General features: G+C 43.7%; 1 protein-coding gene across 2 annotated transcripts in view; it reads left to right on the forward strand.

The window, feature by feature from the left end:
* The window catches only part of TMEM154 (transmembrane protein 154), a 30,674-nt gene extending 12,623 nt beyond the window's left edge, over positions 1–18,051 (forward strand). For both annotated transcript variants that reach the window (XM_081021421.1, XM_081021420.1), the window contains exons 2-6: positions 4,667–4,984; positions 10,764–10,791; positions 11,169–11,254; positions 14,128–14,185; positions 17,305–18,051. In XM_081021421.1, the coding sequence (XP_080877547.1) occupies positions 4,667–4,984; positions 10,764–10,791; positions 11,169–11,254; positions 14,128–14,185; positions 17,305–17,320 (506 nt within the window). In that variant the 3' untranslated portion in view covers positions 17,321–18,051. The remainder of the gene's footprint in view (positions 1–4,666; positions 4,985–10,763; positions 10,792–11,168; positions 11,255–14,127; positions 14,186–17,304) is intronic.
* The last annotated feature ends 5,181 nt before the right edge of the window (positions 18,052–23,232 follow it).

Below are 23,232 nucleotides of genomic sequence, written 5' to 3' on the forward strand. Positions count from 1 at the left end.
AGCCTAATCTCACAAATGCTTACTTGTAAATGAAGTTTCATTAACTTAAATTGTCCCTAATTCCGGGCATATATGCTTAGGATAACCTCTAACTTGGGAGCTATTTCACAAGAATGGCTGCAGTACTCTATCAAGAGTTTTTTTTAATTGTTCAGGGTGGTTTTTTCTGTTTTAATGTTTATATCAAATGTGCAACTGACCTACTTTTCCTTCTGTGAATGGAACTGAATCCTGGATATGGTGTGGGTGGGGTGGGGTGGGAAATTGGAAATCACATTTCCTTCCTTAGGTATTTCTTGGGGGGCAACCAGTTTGAAAACTGGAGACACGAGGAATGGATGTACCCCCAGGGTGGGGGTGGGGGAAGCCTGCCAAAGTTCAGACAAATAGTTCTTTTGTTCTGGAGATTTTACCTTAGTTAATAAAACACCAACAAGTGGAAAACTTGCAGTTTTTCCTTCCGTTTACCTGCTCTCTGTACATGAAAGTGGCCTTTGTGAAGAAAAAAAGAGAGAGTGTTATGATTTTAATTGTATGGGTTTTTTAAAGGAAAAATAATGATTGGGAATGAAGCAGGCCACCTCAGTAGTCAAACTCCACTGCTTACACCCTGCTCTCACATCCAAAACTCAGAGGAGAATGATGACCCACATGTTGACTTAAACATCACTCCCCCAAATTCCTGAAGCTAAACCCATCCATCAAAACTAAAAACCACCCCAGCTCTCTCCCCCTTCTCCTTTACAGCTCCTCCTATCTCGAGCTCACATTTTCAGTTCCCTGTGTTACTTTAGAAAAGGGGGGACACTCCCCTGAGGACACATTCCACCATGTCTCTTAAGACACATGCCAATAAAAAGGAGCATTAGCAGAGGCGACAAATTCTCCTTTAGTTGGGAACATTCTTAATGGGAGGAAATGGAAGAACAGCTTTTCTCTTCTTAAATAAGTTGTTTCTGGCATGGCTACAACGAAATATTTGTGTGACATTCCCCTTTTGAAGTTATTTTAATACACACATAATATTGCAGAGCATCCCACGGCAATTGTAGTGATTTCCTTTCCTTTTAAGAACAAAAACGCTGATTGAATCGATACAGTTTTACAAGTAATTTAAAAAGAGAGAAAATGGCATTTGCTTACCTACCTGCTCATGTGAGTCAGCCCTTCATAGATTTTAGAGAGGTGGTTTCTTCAGGTAGCAGATTTTTGGGTATGGGGGTCTTGAAAGGGCAGCAAATTGTTACCTTTTTAGTTAATTATTCTTGTATTTGTACTCTCAGGGAGAGGCCTTTGTAGGATTTTTTTTGTGGGGGGATACCATTTGCTATTCTATCCTAGGCAGCAAAATGCATTGGGTTTGGCCTCCTCAGGGAAATCTGTCATCTCAAGGGTATTTTATTACCAGTCAATCAATGTGATTTTCATTTCACCTGACTGCCATAACCTTAAAGCACACACAACATGCTAGCTTGTCCTCTTCTTCCCAGGAAGTACTTGGCATAACCTTTTATGGCTATTCTGTAAGACATTAACCAGTTGGTTACATTTCTATTCAGCTTTCCACGAGGGCAAGAGTAGTCAACACGGACTCCTCCAGATGCTGTTTACTACCTGAAACTCACAGCATGCCTACCACTGGCCTTGCTAGCTGAGGCTGATAGGTGCAGGACCAGCCCAAGACATTTTGCTACCCGAAGTGATATAAACAATGGCACCTCTCCCATTCCATGTTCAAATGCTGACCAGGTTAGCATCTGACTTTCACTTCAACACTGGTGATGAGGCAGAGTCCTCCACATACTTGAGGGCAGTGGCCTAGCTTAGGGGGCACAGAGCAGGCCCCATGATTCACAGAGCTCTGTGTATTCTCTGCCCATCAGCACCTGCTGTCTGAGGTCAGTGTCTCAATCTATCTAGTGGTAGGATTGGCCCTGGGTCAAGTTGTAATCCACCACACCACTGGCTACCTCTGCTGCAGAGAGTTCATGCTGGCATCGGTATAAGCGGATTTGCTGAATGCTACTACGATGAATCTTCCTGGAAAAGACCCTGATGTTGGGAAAGATTGAGGGCACAAGGAGAAGGGGACAACAGAGGACGAGATGGTTGGACAGTGTTCTCGAAGCTACGAACATGAGTTTGACCAAACTGCAGGAGGCAGTGGAAGACAGGAGTGCCTGGAGTGCTCTGGTCCATGGGGTCACGAAGACTAAACAACAACTATGTTGAATCCTTCAGCTAAAACTCTGTAGTGCACTTTCAGTGAAATTTCCCTTTCATACTTTTTGGTGACCCCATTTGACACAATGACATCTCTGTCCAATAAAGATGGGGAAAGGTACTAGCATAGGCATGTGGATTGCAGACTTCTGAGATATTTGACTGCATTATTGGTATGTTACATAGCCAACTGTTGCTTATTTTTATCTCTCGTCCCCATCCCTTCCTAGGAGTCTGGCAGCACAACTGGGAGAGTGAAATGGCTTAGACTGAAGTTATTTTGGGAGCAATTAATTTATAAAGCGTCTGAAGTATGTGCTGCTCTCAAAGGCAGGAACAAATATTTACATCTCACCAACCATAACATCAAGCTTTCGGAATGCCTTCTGAATTTGATACCGGGGGGTGAATGATCTATTATCACCGCCTTTTTATTGGTCAATGCATGTGTGCATATAAAAAAGATTTGCCCTTCCATTCAGTAAGAGAACTCGCTTTCTCAAGGGCGCCAGGTCTCAAATTTGGATCACTTCACTGTGCTCTTTGCCATGACTCCGAGATCACTTTCTGGAGTAGCCACAGCTAATTCAGAAGCCACCTGTTTGTAGTCGGGATGTTCATTTCTCAATAGAGATGTTAATTCCTTTTAATAATGAATGGATAATGAATGAATAAGCATAATTGATTTCTTCATTGTCATGCGAATAAATGAATGGGAAATAGTAATCCATCATATCTGAATGAAAACTAAATTAAGGGAAATTTGTTCCATTAGTTTCTGCATTTTTACTTTCCTTTAAAGTGTGGTCCCTTTGTCTAATCTGTCTGAAATTTGGCTAGTCTGGTGCCTGAGGATGGAGAATGGGTGTTGTTGTTTCTGATGGTAATAGAATCAGGGATCCCCAAATGCTGCCTAGGCTCCCTTGCCAGCCATTATTTGTGGAACTACCAGCCCTCTCCCATGCATCCTCTGGCATTCACAGAGAACTTGGGAGAGAAACAGAGTCTGTTCTTATTTGTGCGGGTTATGGAGAGGGTAAGGAAGAATGGAAGTCTTTCCTGCTGTTTAGAAAGGAATCCTGCTATTTCTTACCTGATTGGGGGAAATGCAATGGAAATGAGATCTGCAGGGCAGGGATTTGTGTGGTGCTGGATGTTCGGATCACCAGAGGGCAGTTGCCCGTGGTGAGTTGACAAGCGGATTTGTTGATTCCTGAGTAGAATGCAAGCAAATGTCTTATCCCTTAGATAGAAAATACAGAAGTTACAAGCAGCAGAAAACAGGTGGTGTTTTCATTACAATCACGGAAAACAACAGATGCAATTCTGACAAATGGAAACTTAAATGAAACTTTAAAATGAAGAACAAATAGTGATTTGTCTCACGCACCTCTCATTTTTAATGTGTCTTTCATTGTACTTATTTAACTGAGGTTTTCCCAGCCATTCGCTTACCAGCCTTCCAGATACAGCTGTATGCCTAAAGCTCAGCACAGCAGTTCTCAACTTTATTCTGCTTTTGAGATTTAGGATTTTTTTTTTTTAATTATTTTGTTCCCTTTTGTTCCAAACAGCTGTATAAGTTTGGGGCTGTTCTGTGCTGCATCTTCAGTATACCTTGTTTGGAAGAACCTGTTTTTTGTTGTGAGCGTGTCATGCTGTAAATATTTGTTCATGATTTTGGGGGGAGGGGAATTGAATACTATATACGATTGTATAATGGTAGCTTTCATAAAGCAAACCATAAATATACTGCCTTTTCTTACCCAAAAAACCAACAAACCAACTTTGTTTTCCTAAATGCTTTGTAGTGATTTGCAAACTCAGTGCTCCACTACAACGCCCTGATTCTAGATTTACAACACACTGGGTTTAACAAATCTCTGTGGAAACCATTATAGATCTAAAGGACACAGTCGTGAGTTGTTATGTAATCAGAAGATGTGGGTCACAAGGGAAATACCAAGTCTAAGATCCCATTGCCAATAACAGTTTTTGAGCAGCCATGCAGTCAAGGATGCTTCTTGAGTACTGCATCAGAAAATGAATGGATTTTTTTAAAAAGCTCATTTGCTAAAATTTATTTTTAGTTCCAGTTATCCAAATAAAAATGATATATACTTGTCCCCACCCCCGGGCCAGATTAAGACCTTTAGAAACCCTAAGCACTTAAAAGATTTTGGGGGCCCCATAGATATATTCAAAATATCAACAATAATAAACCGTAAATTAAAATGTTATGTTTTTGATATTAAACAAAACCTACAGTAAGATAGAAAATACTGTTTATTTTTTATACTTTCACTTTATTTATATTTGAGGGGGAAAGTTCTCCTACTTTTTCTGATGGAAAAATTCTGCGGTGACCCCTTCCCTTGATACCCTAAGCCCATGCTTATTTTGCTTAATGGTTAACCCAGCCCTGTTTCCCCCCATTTGGCAGGCTCTACAACAGCACCGGCAGATGAAGAATTTTCAGGGCATGGCTTGACATCACCTGTTACCACAGAAGTACCTGTACTGAATACACTGGGATCACCAACATCTGTTATGATTTTGACAACTAGTGACCAGGGTGTGCAAACTGCCGCTACATCCACAGAAGCAGAGAATTCGGAAATTGAAACCACTGCCTCTGCAGAAATGGAAGACCTACATCCTGCTTTGATATACGGAGTCCCTGCTGCTCTGCTTCTAGTCCTGATTGTTTTGCTAGTTGTCTTCATTGTAAGACGTCGGAAGCAGAAACCACCCAAGCAAGGTAGATATTAAAGTTTCTTGGGTGATGTGTGAAGGACCATATATATATTAGATTATATATATATGGAGGAGCAGGTTTGCCAGCTTGGCCCCGTGACCGTGGGTGCCCAGTGCCGTGGGTGCTATGCAGTGTGCATGGCCTGGACACTGAAATTTGTGGGTGCCCGGCCCCTTCATGGGGAATTTTATGGGTGTTCAGGCACTCAGGGCCCCCAGGGGGTTGGCAGCTATGCAGAGGAGAGAACTGGCTAACATAGGGTAAATGTCTGAATTGGATTTAACCCTTGAATTAAGTCTAACTTTAGTTTAGGAGGTGGTGCTGTGGGTTAAACCACAGAGCCTAGGGCTTGCTGATCAGAAGGTTGGTGGTTCGAATCCCCGCGATGGGGTGAGCTCCCGTTGCTCGGTCCCTGCTCCTGCCAACCTAGCAGTTCGAAAGCACATCAAAGTGCAAATAGATAAATAGGTACCTGTGCTGGTCCAGGGGGGAGGTTACCGTGGGGCGAGGTCCAGGACTTGAGTCGAGGGTCGGCAGACAGTCCTCCACGGGCAAAGCGGGGTCCACAGCAAGGAGCCGGGCAAGGACAGGAACTCTGGGGAAACAGGACTGGATGCTGGCCGAAACAGCTCTTCAACGACGTTGCTCCCACAACCTGGGACCGGGCTGACTGGCCTTTATCTTCTCTGAGGCCGGGGCGGTCCCAGCCCCCAGGAGACCTGCCTCTCCTGGCCTTAAGGCGAGCACTCCTCCTGGAAGAAACCAGTTCCCTCCGCCTCTCTGCCCTGAGCCTCTGCAGTTCAGGAGAGGCTGAAGGGTTACTGGACCCAGGGGGAGACTCACCTGTAGGCACTGAGTCCTCAACCACCTCCGGAGCCAGAGTGGATTCACCTGGTGCCTGCTCCTGAGGATCCGGCACAGGTGCAGGCGCTTCAGAATCAAGGCCCTGCCCCAGTTCAGCCGGCCCTGGAGGCGGGGACTCCTGTGCAGGCTGGGATTCCTCCGGTTCAGCCTCTGAATCGGATTCCCAGGCCATCACAGTACCACTCCGGCGGGAAGGTAAACAGCATTTCTGTGCGCTGCTCTCGTTCGCCAGAAGCGGCTTAGTCATGCTGGCCCCATGACCCGGAAGCTGGACGCCGGCTCCCTCAGCCAATAAAGCAAGATGAGCGCCGCAACCCCAGAGTCGGTCACGACTGGACCTAATGGTCAGGGGTCCCGTTACCTTTTTACTGTGTATGAGCCGAAATATGTACTACATTGCTAAGTTTATTTCTAACTACTCAGGACAGAAAGAATATGCATCTGCTCTCTGTGAGAGTTAGTGAACAACTGAAACAAAGAAACAGGAAACCAGTAACATCAACATCCGTCTCCTGTGAGACTTCCAACAGTCTAGAATGTAGACAGAGTCTTGTGACTCCAAAAACTGCACAGTGGCATAAACAGAAATCCAACATATGGGGATTTCAGCAGCTAGCGTGCCTCTAACCTCTGGACATTGGGTTGAAGGTTAAGATTGGATCCTATGCTCATACAATTGCATGTGTGTATAATGCATGATAATAATATTCTCTCAGGTTACCTGTGGGGTGACATATATTTGTCTCAAATCAGTGCAGGCTGGCATTCTGTGTGATTCCTCACAGCCCCAAAACAAAAGAGAATATGTTTTCTATACACTGTGATAGGGAATAGACACAGGAGGCAAAGCTCATGGTCTGGAAGGAAGGGAAGATGATTTCTGCAGCCTGTGCTTGAGCACTGGGATTTTGAGCCCTCAGTGCCTCGTATATTCCATGCTACTGAGCAGTGTTGTTGAAAACCAGGCACATTTCTGAATTCCTCAGGAGACTATTATTTGGTTAAACACAATTCCACTGCAAACAAGAAATCCCACTTAACCTGGTCTGACTGTGCTTCTTAGTCCCCACTGCTTATCTCTCTTGTCCAGGACAGTTATAATGGGATTTTCTTGGCTTTTCGGCTCTTTCTCAAGGGTGTTTGGCCATAGATAATTCCCCTTGCCATTTTTCTTATACTTGCCCTTATACTTACTACAGTATTGGATTTATGCCTCTCCAATGAAGAAAGAGGAGGAAATAAGGCTGCCTCAAAAATTAATTTTATTCTTCACATTTCCCCTCACAAAGGTCTTCCAGGATAAACGTGGCAATTGCACCTACCGCTTGCTAAGATCCAAACATGCTGCAGGAGAATCATAGGATTGTGATGTCTTTAATCCGCCAGCTAGAAGGATAATGCAATCCAGGAAACGACATGTTTCCCTTGACAATGATTCTGCTTATGATGCAATGGAAAGGGGAAAGGGGCAGAGCCTTTAGAAAATATACAGTGAAATATAAAGGGCTGGTAACAGTGGGAGAAGCTTTAAGATGGTGACTGGACATGCACAGATTCAAATATTTAAAATATACAAGCAGTGGTTTAATAGTATGATGGCTAATGAAGCTTTTGAGTATTGGTATCTAAACATACAGGGCAACTGTCTACAGGCATATTTTCAGTTGCAACGCCATGAATTCTTGGTATTGGTTATTGGTTGTGTGTTTTTCTCCTGCTTGTGATAATTTGGCTGAGTGCGCACCATATCTTTAAAGCACATTCTAGGCACCCCCACCCCAAAGAATCATGGGAACTGTAGTTTGTTAAGGCTGCTGGGAGCTCCATGAGGGTTAAGCATCAGTTCCTAGGATGGGGGGCAGCGGGATGCAGTGGCATAGCATGGGGGGCCCACCCGGGAACAAAAATTGTTAGGGGTGCAAAATTTCAACACCTGGTGCTGTTTCAATACAGCTACATGCTTTCGTTGCTGAGATCTGTTGAAAACAGCTTCTCCATGAGAACCAGGAAGTGACCTCCCCAGATAACAGAGCAGCTCTTCTTTTTTATCTCTGTGGCTGCAATCTCCTGGGTGACGCAGACACCTTAGGGTGACTAAAATCCTGCAATACACACCTAGATTAAGGAACAGGGTAACTGAGTACATTCTCAACCCAGAAATTTGTTTTCAGTACCAAAACTAAACTCGCAATCCCCATGCACAAAAACTTATTTCTAGTTCCTCTGCCCCCACCCCAGCTTTCTTCATTTCAGCGGGGGGGGGGGGAGATCTTTCCTTGTTTTTCAAATTATTTTTGCTTTTTTTCTTTAAAAAAATGTTTAGGGGTACTCTCATTTTGATTCAATAAAATCACCGGAAAAGAAATGAAGCTGCCATCGGAGGTGGTAACAACGAAACTGACCAATCACCATGCTAGATTCCAACTCCTACTTCACACATTAAATGCTCGCTTCCGTCTGGGACTCAGGAAACACCGTGACAGCAAATTAGGCCGCTATCGGGGGTAGCAACGGAACTGATGATTCACCGTGCTAGAGAAGAAACTAATTTTTTTTTAATTTTTTTTTTTAGTTTCTTCTCTCGTTAGATTCACAAAATGTTTAGGGGTATGCATACCCTTGCATCCCCCCAGAAAAAAGCACTGCATATTACTCAGAAATCTACTATTAGAACCCGATCTACTTTTCCCACCAATGACTGAGGCTGCAATCCTATACAGTCGTACCTTGGTTCTCGAATGGAATCCATTCCAGAAGTCTGTTCGACTTCCGAAAACTTTTGAAAAGCAAGGCGCAGCTTCCAATTGACTGCAGGAGTTTCCTGCACTCAATCAGAAGCTGCGGGAGCCACACTGGACGTTCGGCTTCCAAAAAACGTTTGCAAACTGGAACACTCACAGAACACTCACTTCCGGGTTTGCGGTGTTTGGGAGCCAAAATATTCCAGTCACAAGGCGTTTGAGAACCAAGGTACGACTGTACATGCTTTCATGGGACTGGATCCCATAGAACACAACTGTTATGGTCCTAGCCTCAAGCAATAGCCAGGACTCTCAGATGGAGGAGAACTGAAGTGGTCAAGTCCATGAATACCATACCACTGGCTGAAGAACACAGTTGGGTTCCTCATCCTGAACCTGAGTCTGGCAGACAAGAACTTGCTGCACCAGGATTGCTAGAACACTCACCCCTCCCTGAACCCTATTCACCCAAGAAGCCAAGCTCTTCTTGCTCCACAACACCTGTTCAACAGTACGGGGAGCAACCCCAGAGGAGAATGCACTCATTTGTACACCAGGGAATTTTGCATTGCTTTGTAGGCAACTTCCTGGGGGCAACGTATCAGTGGTGGGCAGGGCCAGAAGCAATAGTGGGCAGAGCAATTCTACACACACGCCCCATCAGTACCCTCCATCCAGGAAAGCAAGAGGCATTATTGGAGTTTAAGGACACATTCTAGCCAGATAAGAAGACCCAAGGAGGATAGTAGGCAGGGTTCGAGATGAGTGCGGCCTGGGAAGAAGTTGGGGCCTGTGGAGCCAGATTGTGGCCCTCCAGGCATTCCATCAGCCTCTAGGCCTGAGGTTTCCTGTTCCTGTTTTAAGTAGCCACACTCCTCAGGTAGGGGGTAGTGGAATCTAGGAAGAGTAATCTGGACAGAGTAGTCCACTCACATCCTCCTTCCATTGGAGCAAGCGGCTCACTGAGAGCTCTCCAAGGTCCTGCTGCTCCAGGCTGCCTTGTGGAGTACCCCTGCCACAGCCCATGAGCTTTTGCTTGAGGTCAGGTCAGGACAACGATGCTGTGAATTATTTGTCATACCAACTGTGAATCATTTGTACTGATGAAAGGTGCAGCCTATATAGCGTATTTTTGGGGTTCAACAGAACTTGAGGCATTGTGGAGACGGCATGGTTAAATCTGTGGTCCAAACCATCAATGTTTCTGCTGGGAAAAGTGAATCAGTGCCTACATCCTTCCCCCCTGTCCTTTCCTCCCTCCTATACCTTGCTAGGTATAAAAGACACATTTCCTTTCAGTTGTTCAGAAGACAGTTTCCTCCTTTAAAAATACCACATCCTAACCTCCAATGGATGTGGTTTCCCCTCTTATTCCATCTGGTGTTTCATCCACCTGCATCTCTCCTGGCAATTACTCTTTCCTTGGTTTATTTTCCTTCATTGCTCTGTGCTCTCAAATGCCTTTCTCTCCAGGTTTTAGGTGTTGTGTGTGTTTGCATTTTCATCTTGCCCCTTATCTGTAATCTGCTACAGTCTCTGTTCGTAAACAGGTGCACTGCACATGTACAGCATTAGGCTGTGTGGAAGTAAACAATTTTTATCACAGTTGTTGACTTCTCATTATGTTGCTTTCACTGTTGGAACCTGTTAGCCTCAAGAAATTCATTGCTTCCAGTCTCCTGTTCACCGCTAGACTCTGATTTGAATATTAATGCAGCTTGGCTGTAGTCAACATCTTAAATTTACCTCAGCTACTAATTTCAGCTTGGGCTTAATATCCATTTTACTGCATTTTACTTTCTAGCTGCCTCCAAGTTCATATGTTCTTCTTCTTCTTCTTCTTCTTCTTCTTCTTCTTCTTCTTCTTCTTCTTCTTCTTGGCTTTGTGCATAATAATTATTCAGGAAGGTAAAGGATGTAATCCTGGCCCAGTTTGCCTCATACTATTTCTCAACCTTGTGCCCTCCGGGTATTTTGGATTGAAAAGCATCTGACATCACAAATCAACAAAGCAAGAATGGATAACCAAGGGAAAGGGGGAAGGGAATGGAGTATAGCTGGGTCGAATCTTGAGCAGAAGCATTCTACTCTGCAATATTTAATTGCCAGCCCATCGCCTATCTCTTTTTTAAATGAATCATTTACTTCTTTCTGAAATGCATTTCATTTTATTTCAGAGGAACTAGCAAGTGAAAGCTGTAAAAGGTAAGACTGCTTCCTGTTCATATCAACAGTTGTGGAACTGTTCTCATGGCCTAGGGCCACATAGACTCTTCAGTATGACAGAACCACAAGTCATCTAATTTTTTTAAAATGGCTGTCGTCTTTAGGCGATGTCCCCCATATTGCAACAATGGGATCTACTGGACTACTAGTTTATTGCATTAGCTTTATTCCAGATTTAGTAACATTTATTGATTCAACAGCTCACACAATGATGCTCTTTTCTAAATTAAGCACACTGGCAGCTAAATACTTAAATACAGCCTAACACGTGGATTGATTTTAAAATGGTATTAAAAATATCTGTCTAACAATTCTAAGCTGCATGGTCCAAAATATGTTTTTGTTTTCTTACTCAGTCCTATTTTTGAAGAAGACACACCCTCTGTAATGGAAATAGAGATGGAAGAGCTTGATAAATGGATGAGCAGCTTAAAACGAAATAGTATGTATTGATCACATTCTACTCTTGGACCTTTTTCTTTTCCAACAAGCCCATCTCTTCCCACTGTCTTTGCCTAAGTTCTCTAAAATGCATTTAAGTCTATAATCTGAAATACTAAAATAGTAGCAGAAGATAACTGCTCTTTAAATATTGAGGGGATTGGAAAATAAATGTGTGTCCCTTTAAGATGATGTAGTTCTTATTTCAAAGCCTAAATATTTGTAGCCATTTCAATATAGCAAGTGGCTTCGTTGAGAGTGGTGTGTGTTTTAGTATTAAGGAGTGTTTTTTGGCATTAATTTGCGATATGCTTCACCACTATTGACTCATGGCTCCTAGCACTTTTTATTCACTCCCGTCTCCAGGATCATCTTACAGGCATGTTGCTATGGCCACATCGTTTCCTCCTTGCAGTCTTTTTAGGTTTGCTATCTACTCCTCCATTACCTGGAATGAAATCATTGTTTTCTCCACAAGCAGATGGCTAGTTGTGATTATTGTCCAATCTGGAAGAGAGCTGGGCATATCCAATTATTCTTAAACCTATGTCTCCTGGCTTCTTATTCCAAGCTGCATGCTTGTTTGCCTCAAACACTGTATATTAAATCAAGCTTCTTGGCACTGGGAATGTGGTATCAATATCTTATTCCAAGAGGTTCGCAAAACATAGCTGCTGGGGAAAAGAAAGACATAAAAACCAGAGAAAGGGCTGAAATACATGTAGGCACCAAGGTGCCCAGACCACAGAAAGTGCCATAAAGTCACTGCGGTCTAGTGGATAGAATAGTACAAGTGGAAACTTGGGCCCAAGGTTGCTTCCAGATGACCTGTTTATTCAGCATTCATCCTGATTGGTTTCCACAATGTTTGCGGGAAGGTTATACAATGTCAACTGCTTATTGAACATTCATCCTGAGTTGCTTGCAGGGAGATTATATGACATCTCATCAAGCAGTTGCTATCCCACAGTTTCCACTGCATTTTCCTCTTACTTTCCAATGATAAAAGTCTGTTTTTTCCTGGGGTGGGGGAGTGGGTTTGTTCTGTAAGAGCTCCACTTTAATTGTACAGCCTGAATTTGCTGACATGCCACTGAATTCCACCTGGAAAGAGTGACACTATGGAAGCACCCTAAGTTCCTGCTCAGAAAGGACTCACTAGGTGATCACGGTCAAATTGCTCCCTCAGAGCCTCAATACCCTGATAACAGAGGATCATCTCACCAAGCTGCTGAAAAGACCTTGCATACCTAGAGCCTGGTTCAAAGACTGTGCAAAAGGGGAAAACTGTGCATTATGACACAGATATTGAGTATGGCAAGTCACCTGCATCCACATCAGAACTTCCTCCCCTTTCACTCTATGCCAGTTACTTGACATTACAGGGACCTCTTCTACACTCGTATGGCTTTGGTAATCTACAGAGGATAGTAGCTATTCCCTTGAGATCTGATCTCCGTAGATTATTAGAGGTGCTCTTTGTGCAACAGGATCCAATATGTACCTTTGCAAGGTAAAGGAGTGGATTGGAATAACCTCAAGGCTATTATGGTTGCTATTGTTGTTAACGTAAAGTGAGTAATTTGCTCACTGTTCGGACTGATGAAACCCTATGCCCTACAGACATTTTTATGGGTCACAGCTTGACTTGATGTATGAATCACTAATAACTTCTGTAAGCATGTATATCATTTTTGTGCGTAGCTGTTAGCGACAAGTAGTGATATGAATCCTCCCCCCCCAAAATACCCTGTCCTGTTTGGTTTCCCCCAAATTCTTTTGGAGATAATGGGGGGGGGGGATTTATTAACCCCCTCAAAAAATCCTTCACATAGCTTAAGACTACTATTTTTTCCAATTCATGCTTCTTGAAGAAGGGACTGAAGAGTAAAGTCCCATACAACTAAACACAGCTGCCTTATGTCCAACTTGTAAGGCCTCCACGTAAGCAAATTGGTAGGCATTACATATCCATAATATGTAGACGAGGGGCCTACCCAGCGGGCCTTCAGATGTTGCTGGACTTCAGCTCCCACCATCACTCACTGTTGGCCATGCTGGCTGGGGCTGAGGGGAGCTATAGTCTAACATCCAGAGGACCACAGGTTAGCAACCCTTGCTCTGGTCTATACCTTTACAAATTTGTGCAATACTATGGAAATACTACCAACTAACGGAAACATTGGAGTGAAGAGCCCTGGTGCTTAAAGGTGTCCAATCTCCAGCACCAGATAGGAGAAGTTTATTGGCGTGAACATGGCCATCCTCCTTAGACTAGGCACCAATGCTTAGTTCACATTTAATTTGGCATCAGTGGGTTTGGCGCTCTGTCCTTTGCCTGACGCAGTAAGCTGCGGTGAGCCTGACATTATGGTACCTGGCAGAAGACACAGAGCCTGCCTTTAAAAGTGAAGCCCTGACCTTGCTAGGGGTCTTCAAAGTGGGCATGCGGCTTTGATTTGCCACTACTCAATGGGTGCTACCCAGCAACAGCATGAAAAGGACAACAGCACACAAACTCACCAGCTGGAGTAATCCAGCAGAACAACAGACGTGACATAAACAATTGTATGTTGGGCAATTTATTATTATCCCTCTTATTTTTAGCTTGTGACAAAGGCAAGGTGCTAGAGATGGGTGCTCTGTGCATATATAAATATGTATGTATAAAATAAATAAAACAAAGGTTACTATGGCTTCTGACTTATCCACAAGGGTTTTAAATGGGCTAATGGCTGCAGACATAATAATAAAAATAAAAAATGATGTCCAGGTCCTGGAGGAGTCTACAGTGCAGTCATTGCTATTCAAATTGAACAGACGTTCACAAAATTCCCCAGGCTAATAGTTTCACTGTCTCCAATCTTTTCTTAGCTGAATGTGAATATTTGCCTTCCGTGAAAGAAGAAAAAGACTGCAATGCCAGCCCAAGGTACTTGCGATTCTCCAATTACACTTCTGAAAGGGACACTGTCAGCTTCAATAGATCCAAAATTGAACAATGGTCTCTTCTTCTTTGCAGATGACCCTGAAATCTATTTTGCTTATCAACATTACTCTGTTGTTTGAGGCACAGGATAGATTTGCTAGCCCACTTCTGCCCCACCACTGAGAGATGGGGTTTTATTAGTCTCGTTGGTGTGATGGATGCGGAACTTCATTTTGTGAACTGTCCGCTGCTAATTCAATATATCTTTTTGGAAGGGATTATTCCTTAGATGGAGTTGTGTTTCTGTTCAGCTCACTGGTTCTATACATGCTGAGTGGCTAGTATAATAAGAAAATTCAACGATGTAGCTGATATATGTGTTGAAGATACATAGACATTTTGTGGTTGCATTTTAAACAGATGATTGGCCACTGTTCTAGTAAATAGGTAAAGGTAAAGGGACCCCTGACCATTAGGTCCAGTCGTGACCAACTCTGGGGTTGCAGCGCTCATCTCGCTTTATTGGCCGAGGGAGCCAGCGTACAGCTTCCGGGTCATGTGGCCATCATGACTAAGCTGCTTCTGGTGAACCAGAGCAGCGCACGGAAATGCCGTTTACCTTCCCGCCGGAGTTGTACCTATTTATCTACTTGTACTTTGACGTCCTTTCAAACTGCTAGGTTGGCAGGAGCAGGGACAGAGCAATGGGAGCTCACCCTGTCGCGGGGATTCAAACCACCGACCTTCTGATCGGCAAGTCCTAGGCTCTGGTTTAACCCACAGCGCCACCCGCGTCCCGTTCTAGTAATTGTAAACTACAAAAAAAGAAAAAGAAAATTAACACAATGAATGCACTTTCTAAAGCACTCCCCCTCCCCCAGTTTCTTCTTGAATATATTCTAGAATTTGCCTTTTGGTTGCCCCTTTACCTCTCACAAGCCACAAACATTAAGGGGAAGGGCTATAGTTCAGTGGGATAACATCTGCTTCCCATGCAGAAGTCCCTGGTTCATTCCCCAGCATTTTCAGCTAGGGCTGGGAGCATATTCTGTCTGAAACCCCAGAAAGCCACTGCTACTCGGTGTAAGACAATACTGAGCTAGAGAGACTAGTGTTCTGACTCAGGTTCCTATGCTTTCAATGTTTGTTCTTAGGGTGGCTGAAAATATCCAAATAAAATGTTGAATGGTCGCTCTTGAAAACCGGCTGTGTAAATCAGTGGTGAGCAAACTTCAGGCTTGAGGGATCTCCTTTATTTTGAGAGGAGCCATTGAGGTCCACCAACCAGAGCCAGTGCAAAATAGCAGCAGGGGACAGAGCCTGATTCAAATAGTGTTTTGTGGGAGGAGGCACAGCAATTGCCTACCGCACCTCATAAACATCTTGAGTTACTACAGATTAGGGATTCTAAACAGAAACCTCTAAAGCTAGTTTGTGGGGCTGCACTAAGCCATGGCCAAAGGAAACCAAGAAATGCTAATATTTTACAGGTGAGGAACATAGAAAGGGGGTTACTTGAAGATTTTACTTGCTATTGTTAAACCCCTGGAAGTCAGAAAGCTTTTTACTGTGACTCACACAGAGATCTGCCAGTAGATCCTAATCTACTCTTCGCCCATCCCTTCTGTAAATAAAAGAGCAGCGTGGATTTCTGGGAGGGAGGGGAGGAGAAAGAATCACTGGGACCACTAGGTGGCTCTGCTTTATTATGAATCATGGCTGGCAATAGTGTAGGCTTGTGTCCTTTATGATACGCTACTTGAAATTAGATATCTTTTGCTAAGGGAAAAGGCATAGAGAGCTTCAGGTGACAACGAACACCCCTGAGAGAATTAAAGCGTGAGATGCGAGAACAAAGGTGTCTAATCAAGTGCCCTGAGGACACTTCTGTGGACATTCCCTCCAGGGTAATTTGCTGCAGTTCAGTGTAAGCAGACAGCAGATTTTCTTCACTCAGATAGGCTGGATTGTAGCAACCAATCAGTAAGATTGGGGAAGTGGGGATCTGCCAGCAAAGGTTCTCAAACCATTACAGTCTCATCCAATTGATTCTGCGGTGGGAATGAATTTTTGGATTGTTCTGGTTTGTGGGACCTACTTTTGCATTTTACAAGAATGCGCCCCCCCTCCAAGGTTATCCAGATGCAGAATAATGACTCAGGGAAGCAAAGTTGGGTGCAACATGGTGGTTCATAAGTGTGACTTGTGATGGAAACCGTTTGACCCCCCCAGTCTTGCTGTGTGCACCAGGCTGGAATGCCCCTCCTTATCTTCTTGTTATCACCACTCAGCCCAACGGGTGAGTGAGGCATCCCAGGCCTGCTGGGAGTGGTGGCACCAAAGAAGCTGTTACAGACAGTGAAATTGTGAGGACCAAAAAGGCAGAAAGGGACCTGTGGTATAAAGAAAGCAAGGAACAGTAGATAAAGTGCAGGAAGGAAGCTGGCAGGAGAAGATCATCAGTCACTCAGCACATGAAATCAAAGACTTTGCAGACAATAGATTCTTGAAGAAAATCCCATGCTAATTACATTGCACCACAGATCCACAGAGATTGTGAGTTTTGAGCTGGCCCATAATCAATCTTGGTTTCTTCTGGTTATCGGCAAGGGAAGAGATCAGAGATTGGCAACAACAACAACAACTTCACAACAGATCAGGATATGGGGGATTTCTTTCATTGTGCCAACGTGTGTTGCATTGAGAGTGTGTAAACATTTGAATTTCAGTTCAGTCTTAACCTAATCATAACACTTTCGCAGAAAATTAGCAGCCTTTTAATTCTGTACAATACTAGGTTCTGTGTAACTCAGACATTTGAATGCTTGATGCTAGTCCGATAGTAACACGTGCTCTTTCTCATTCTATACACACCGTGTGGCAATGGAACAATCTAGGTCAGGGGTTTAATAGTTTTAAAATAAAAATGTGAAGGGCAGGGGGCCTAGGGGGGCCAAGAGGGTATATAAAGGCACCCTTGGGTGTCACACTGGGGACCCCAGGTCTAAGCAAGAATTGACCACATTTTAAAAAAACAACCACCTAATTGTGTGTGTTAGGAAAGTACAATGCTCAAATGTGGAAACACCTGCTAATTATTTTATTAAACAATGTTTACACAGTGACTGCGAATCTTGAAATCAAGAAGGCATTATATGGATTGAAGGAAGAAACAGCAAACCTTATAATTCCTGAGTTCTGGGGTGATCTGGATGTGAGTTTCCTTCACCTGAAACAGTCAAGGATGCTAATGCATTTGTCCTTTCCTGCTGCTTCTGTTCCTCATCATGATGACATCAGTTCTGCAAAGCAAAGGTCCTGGGGAAAAAATTCTGCTGTGAAATTCAGAAGGAATAGGAAGAGTACAATCCTCTTTCAGACATTTCCCAGAGCAATTCATTCCCGCCCCCCTTGATCAATCACGTTATGGTATTATTTTGTAAGGTTGCCCATTACACTAATGTTTTTTTATGTACAAAGGACACTGTGTCCTTGGTTCTGAATTTCTTTGCTCCTGTGTGTTTAAATCACAGTTCTGAAATACAATCCAAGGAACTGGCATTTAATTTTCTTTCTGGTAATGATGGTGATACCTCACACAGATTTGAACAGATGAGGGCAACAGAAACGGGCAATCATTCTATAAACGAATGTAGCATGGACATCATTTCAAACAACCAGGAGCTGTCGGAGGATTTGGGACAAGGAAATACTGCAAGATTTGAAAAGCTTGTATTGTGTCGATATGGATGATGTCATTATATAGTTGAGTCACTAGATGGTGCTGGACTGGTATCTGAAGGGAGCCAGGAGTTTCCTGTTACTGTTCTTTTTAAAAAGATATAATAAAGTTCTTTTCTAGCTTCCTAGTATGCCCTCTAAGTCTTCCATGACAGTGTTCTACTTTTGGTTTCATGTCCAAACTTCTCTTGTAAATCTTAGGAGCAGGTTTATCCACCTTGTAATTACCTCCAATGGTGCTTGCCAGTCCTTCGGAGAAAGATAGTCTCTTGTCTTTACTTTCTTGAAAGCCGTTTTAAATTGTTTTTATTATTGTTTTTAAGGCTGTAACCTAGCCTGGGACCTTAAATAAATAATGCTTCAATGGTGGGATAGTTCCTCTGAACGCTACTTGCTTAGAAGAAATGCAGAGGATTGAACATAACTTTGGACATGCCAGAGCACAAGGGGGAAAGGTGGTGTCAAGATACCTGGGGTGAATCATTTTTACCTTTCCAAATGCCTTCTGCTCCTCCCTAGCTGACAGGAGTGCTAACTTAGCCCCATGACTGTGGGTGCCATGCAGCATGCATGGCCCTGGCACTGAAATGTGTGGGCGCCCAGCCCCTTCATGGGGAATATTGTGGGTGCTTGGGCACCCAGGGCCCCAGGGAGTTGGCACCTATGCTAGCAGACATAGCATTCCTTTACCTTGAGTTTGGAAAAGGGACCTCTTGCCTTCCTCATACTGGGTCGTCATTGCGATTCTGTAGTAGCTGAGGGTTCCTTTTGCAACAGAGGACTTCAGGTGACTACCTGCGCATCTCTGTCTGGGTGGCAAGAAAAGAGAAGGACCCGATTTTGAAAAGCTTCCTTAGCTTGGAATCTATTGCTAGGTGACAACACACTGAGAGTTCCTTGATTTGTTGTTGTTGTTATATCTTGCCCTTGGTCACTCTTGACCCCAAGGTGGGTTCCAAAAGTACTGAAAACAACACATATCTTTCGTAATCATACACAAGAGGAACTGATAAAACCAATGGTCAAAGGAATTCCATAAAGCTGACAAATTCCTTGCGTTGTTCCATAAAAACTCCACCCTGAAAAGCTTAGGAAGTTAAATAAGCTTTGAACAAGTGCCACAGTAGTAGCCTAGTTCAGTAGTAGCTGAACTTCTGGAGTGAGGGCATTTCATGTTAAGTGCCCTGTTACTGAGAGAGACTCTTTTTTTAAAAAAAGATTGGCCACCTGGCATGTTTTAAAACTTCTTTGCTTTCGTTTGCTAATTTGCCCCATGTTTTTAAAGTTCAGCGTCTATTTATATTCTTTCCATTCATGTGCAAATAAGTGTAGACATTTTTTGTTAACTTGGCAGTCCTACACAGAGATGCGATATGCCAGCATTACCACTGAAAGGATACCTTTTCAGGCTCTAAATAAGTCACTACTGATGTGGGCAAAGGCTGCTCCACTTTTTTTCATATCGCATAGAATCATAGAGCGGAAGGGACTCTCGAGGGTCATCTAGTCCAGCCCCACGCAATGCAAGAATATGCAGCTGCCCCATACAGGGATTGAACCTGCAGCCTTGGCGTTGTCAGCACCTTGCTCTAACCAACTGCACTATCTAGCTATCCATTCAACAAACTATGCTTCCTGCCACTTGCCGCTGATATTCATGCAGATCGTGTATCTTGAGAATGTGTGTCTTGAGTATCCCATCATTATGGTTACTGCTTAATTTTTATATGATCAAGTGCTGGTTGGAATTAGGAAGGTATTTGTTCACAGAATGAGCTAACAAAAATATATCTGCTATTATGCCGTATGCAAGTATTTTCCTACTAGCGCAGCACATTTGAGGATGAAGGCACAGAGAACATTAAATGATTAGTGATGCAGATTCCAAAAACCTTACAAGCATGAAGCATCAGAATATCATTTCTGTATCTGTAATAATTAGTGAGAAGGCTTGCCAGTTTAGCATAATGTGTCAGTGACTGGGTTTTTTTGTAACATTAATTCTGATTATTTGAATTTCTGTTAGCGCCAGGGAATTCATGGACTTATTAAAAGTTTTGGAGTTTCTAGCAAATATTTATGGCTTTGGGGGATGTCAGGGAACTGCCATCAGTACTGGAGGGAGAGAGCAAGATCCAGAGGGATTCCAGAGAGCGTCCCGGGATTGGGAGAGGCAGCCCATCTTCTGGGGAAGAGAATCAGCGTAGCACCAGTGGAGAAGGGGGGCAGATGGGGGAAGCGGCAAGGCGGTCCCATGACTCCTTGCCGGGGACCAGCGGGGAGAGTAGGGGTCCTCCGCTGCCTACGCCCTCCTTGCGCAGAAGGCTTTTGCACAGAGAGAGTAGGAGGAGACTAGGCGTCAAAGAGCGTCTTTGCTGAAAGAAGTTTAAGAAACGCCCACTGACGGATTCTGCCAGCGATTGAGACAGCCACGGGTGAGTGGCTGTCCGGACAGAAAAGGTTCACTCAGGCAACCCAGCCAGGTGTTTGCACCAGCTTACGCACGAGCAACCCCTAGAACCACTACAGGGGATGATCAGGATTATAATTTCTAAAAGTAATTATTAGCATAAAACATTATGTTAGAACTGTAGACTCTATGTTCTGTTTACAAGAAATACCACTTTTTCTTCTTTCTTTTTTTAAAAAATAATTCTGGATATCAGATTGGAGCAATGTACATTTTGATATGAGCAATTTACCTGTCCCATAAAATTAAGGAAACATTATTCACACAAAAACCCGCCCCGTGTAATAATAGGAAACTGAGTATATGAATAATAATAAAAATTCATCTCTCCAAAATGTGTAGCTATAGAGGTTTAACTCACAGGTGTACATTATTAAATGAAAAATGCAAAAAAAAAAAAAACAACAACAACCCCGAAAAGCGTGTTGTTGAAATATAGGGATACTATCTCAGCATATTTGTTCTGTAAATAATGGCTTTATTTAAGTGAATAATCTCTCTAATTTCCCTTACAGTGCATCTGTAGAGAGAATGAATTTGTTTTTCAGTGTTTGAAGATTCACAATATAGAATACCTGCCTACAGATTTGAGGGCAATGCAAAAAAAAAAATAGAAGCTAGCAAAAAATGTTATATGGTGTTGAAAATATTAATAATCCATGGAAAATATATTATTTACTTTTCCCCTTCTTTTTTTTAACACAGCATAAAATTTTCTGCGTAGGTCATGAAATTTGTTGCAAATGGATATTCCAGAAGAGTATTTCTAAGTTTGTATAATAATAATATATCCTTCTTCTTCTTCTTTGGCGATCACTTGTAGCCGATTAAGGTTGTCTTCCATAAACACAGTTTTAACAATGAGTCCATAAGTGACTGCGCAGGCCAATTCTGGACCCACATGTCCTTCTACAGTGGGGACATTGGTGGGAGTTGATCACGGTATGGATTTGCCAAGCGTGCCTTCCTCTTAGCACATGTTTCCCTTGCGTCCTGAGTGTCTTCAGAGCCCATGACACCTTTGGTAAAGGCTGTTCTCCAATTGGAGCGCTCACAGGCAAGTGTTTCCCAATTGTTGGTGTTTATACTACTTTTTTAAAAAAAATTGCCTTGAGACAGTCTTTAAACCTCTTTTGTTGACCACCACCATTACGCTTTCCATTTTATATCCTATGCATTTTGGAATAAAGTGTTAAAATCTTGTAATATTGTCTTTACTTTTGGAATGGCTTTTTACCTTTCTACTGTTGCTCGTGTGTGCAACTTATGTTGGCATAGAGAAACTGCAGCCTGTGGATCAAATGTGGCATTGCCGGGGCTGTATTCTCCCCAAACCACCCCATCCCACCCCACAACTGACATCGTATGTGACACAGCTGTAACAAGAGGAAGCTTTCAAGTTTGCTGCAATGGTTCCTTGGCAAGTGAGGTTTGCAGCCAGCACCAATCACCAAGCCCCATGGTTATTGAATGAAAGCAACCAATCCCTGTCCAAAGTGGGGCTTGCTATCACTGATCCCCTTTGAACGGGGATTGGTTACAGTCAATCAATCCCTGCAGGTCTTGCTGTCAGCACCAATCAGCTGAATGGAGTTTATTGCAAGCCTTGAAGGAAAATGCTTTCTTTGCCTTTGCAGTATGCTATGGAATCAAATAGTACAGGGGAAAGGAAGACAGGTTTGCAGCTGCTGCTAGTCAGCAGGAAATGCTTCCTTTGCCCATGTGGTCTGAAATCAAACTGTGTAGGCATAGGAAGTGGGGCTTTCCACCTCTGCTGATCAGCAGCAGCAGCTGCAAGCTCTCTTCCCTTGCCTTTATGTCGTATGACACACAGGCAGGGAGCCCCACACTTCCGTCAAAGCAGTGGGAGTTGAAGGACCTCAGGAGTCAGGTGGGCAGATTCAATTCCTCACCCCAGCACTTTCAGGTTCACATCTTGTTGCTCTCTTGGTCTATGGGAATTAAGGAACTGTAGCTGAGGCCCTTCTTCTTCGTGCGCCTCCTTCGCATGAGCTCTGGAGGGTGGCAACATGAGAATGGGCCTTTTCTGCCGTGACTCTCCCCAGGAAGGTTTGCCTGGTGCCTTTATTATACAGTGGTACCTCGGGTTACATATGCTTCACGTTACAGACTCTGCTAACCCAGAAATAGTACCTTGGGTTAAGAACTTTGCTTCAGGATGAGAACAGAAATCGTGCTCCGGCGGCGCGGCAGCAGCAGCAGGAGGCCCCATTAGCTAAAGTGGTGCTTCAGGTTAAGAACAGTTTCAGGTTAAGAACGGACCTCTGGAACGAATTAAGTACTTAACCCAAAGTACCACTGTACAGTCATACCTCATGTTACGTTTTTTCATGTTGCGTCCCGCGGCGACCCGGAAGTACCAGAAAGGGTTACTTCCGGGGTTTGCCGCTCGCGCATACGCAGACATGCAAAATGACGTCACACGCATGCACAGAGGTGGTGAATTGCAACCCGCGCGTGTGCAGGCACACCGCTGCAGGTTGCGTTCCTTTCATGTTGCGAACAGGCCTCCGGAACGGATCCTGTTCGCCACCAGAGGTACCACTGTACAGTCAAACCTTGGTTTCCGCATGTTTGGCAGTTGAACGTTTTGGAAGCCGAACGCTGAAAACCCGGAAGTGAATGCTTCTGTTTTCTAACGCGCCTTGGAAGTCGAACAGCTTATGAGGCAAGTTTTTCATTCCACCCCGCCCCATTGAACTTGCTGACAGCCCTTTGATCCTCGGTTTTCGAACGCTTTGGAAGTTGAACGGACTTCTTGAACGGATTACATTCAGCAACAGAGGTTCCACTGTATACTTTTAGATGCCAGGTGAAA

The sequence above is a fragment of the Podarcis pityusensis genome (genome assembly GCF_964106645.2).
Source record: "Podarcis pityusensis genome assembly, chromosome: 9".
NCBI classification, from domain to species: Eukaryota; Metazoa; Chordata; class Lepidosauria; order Squamata; family Lacertidae; genus Podarcis; species Podarcis pityusensis.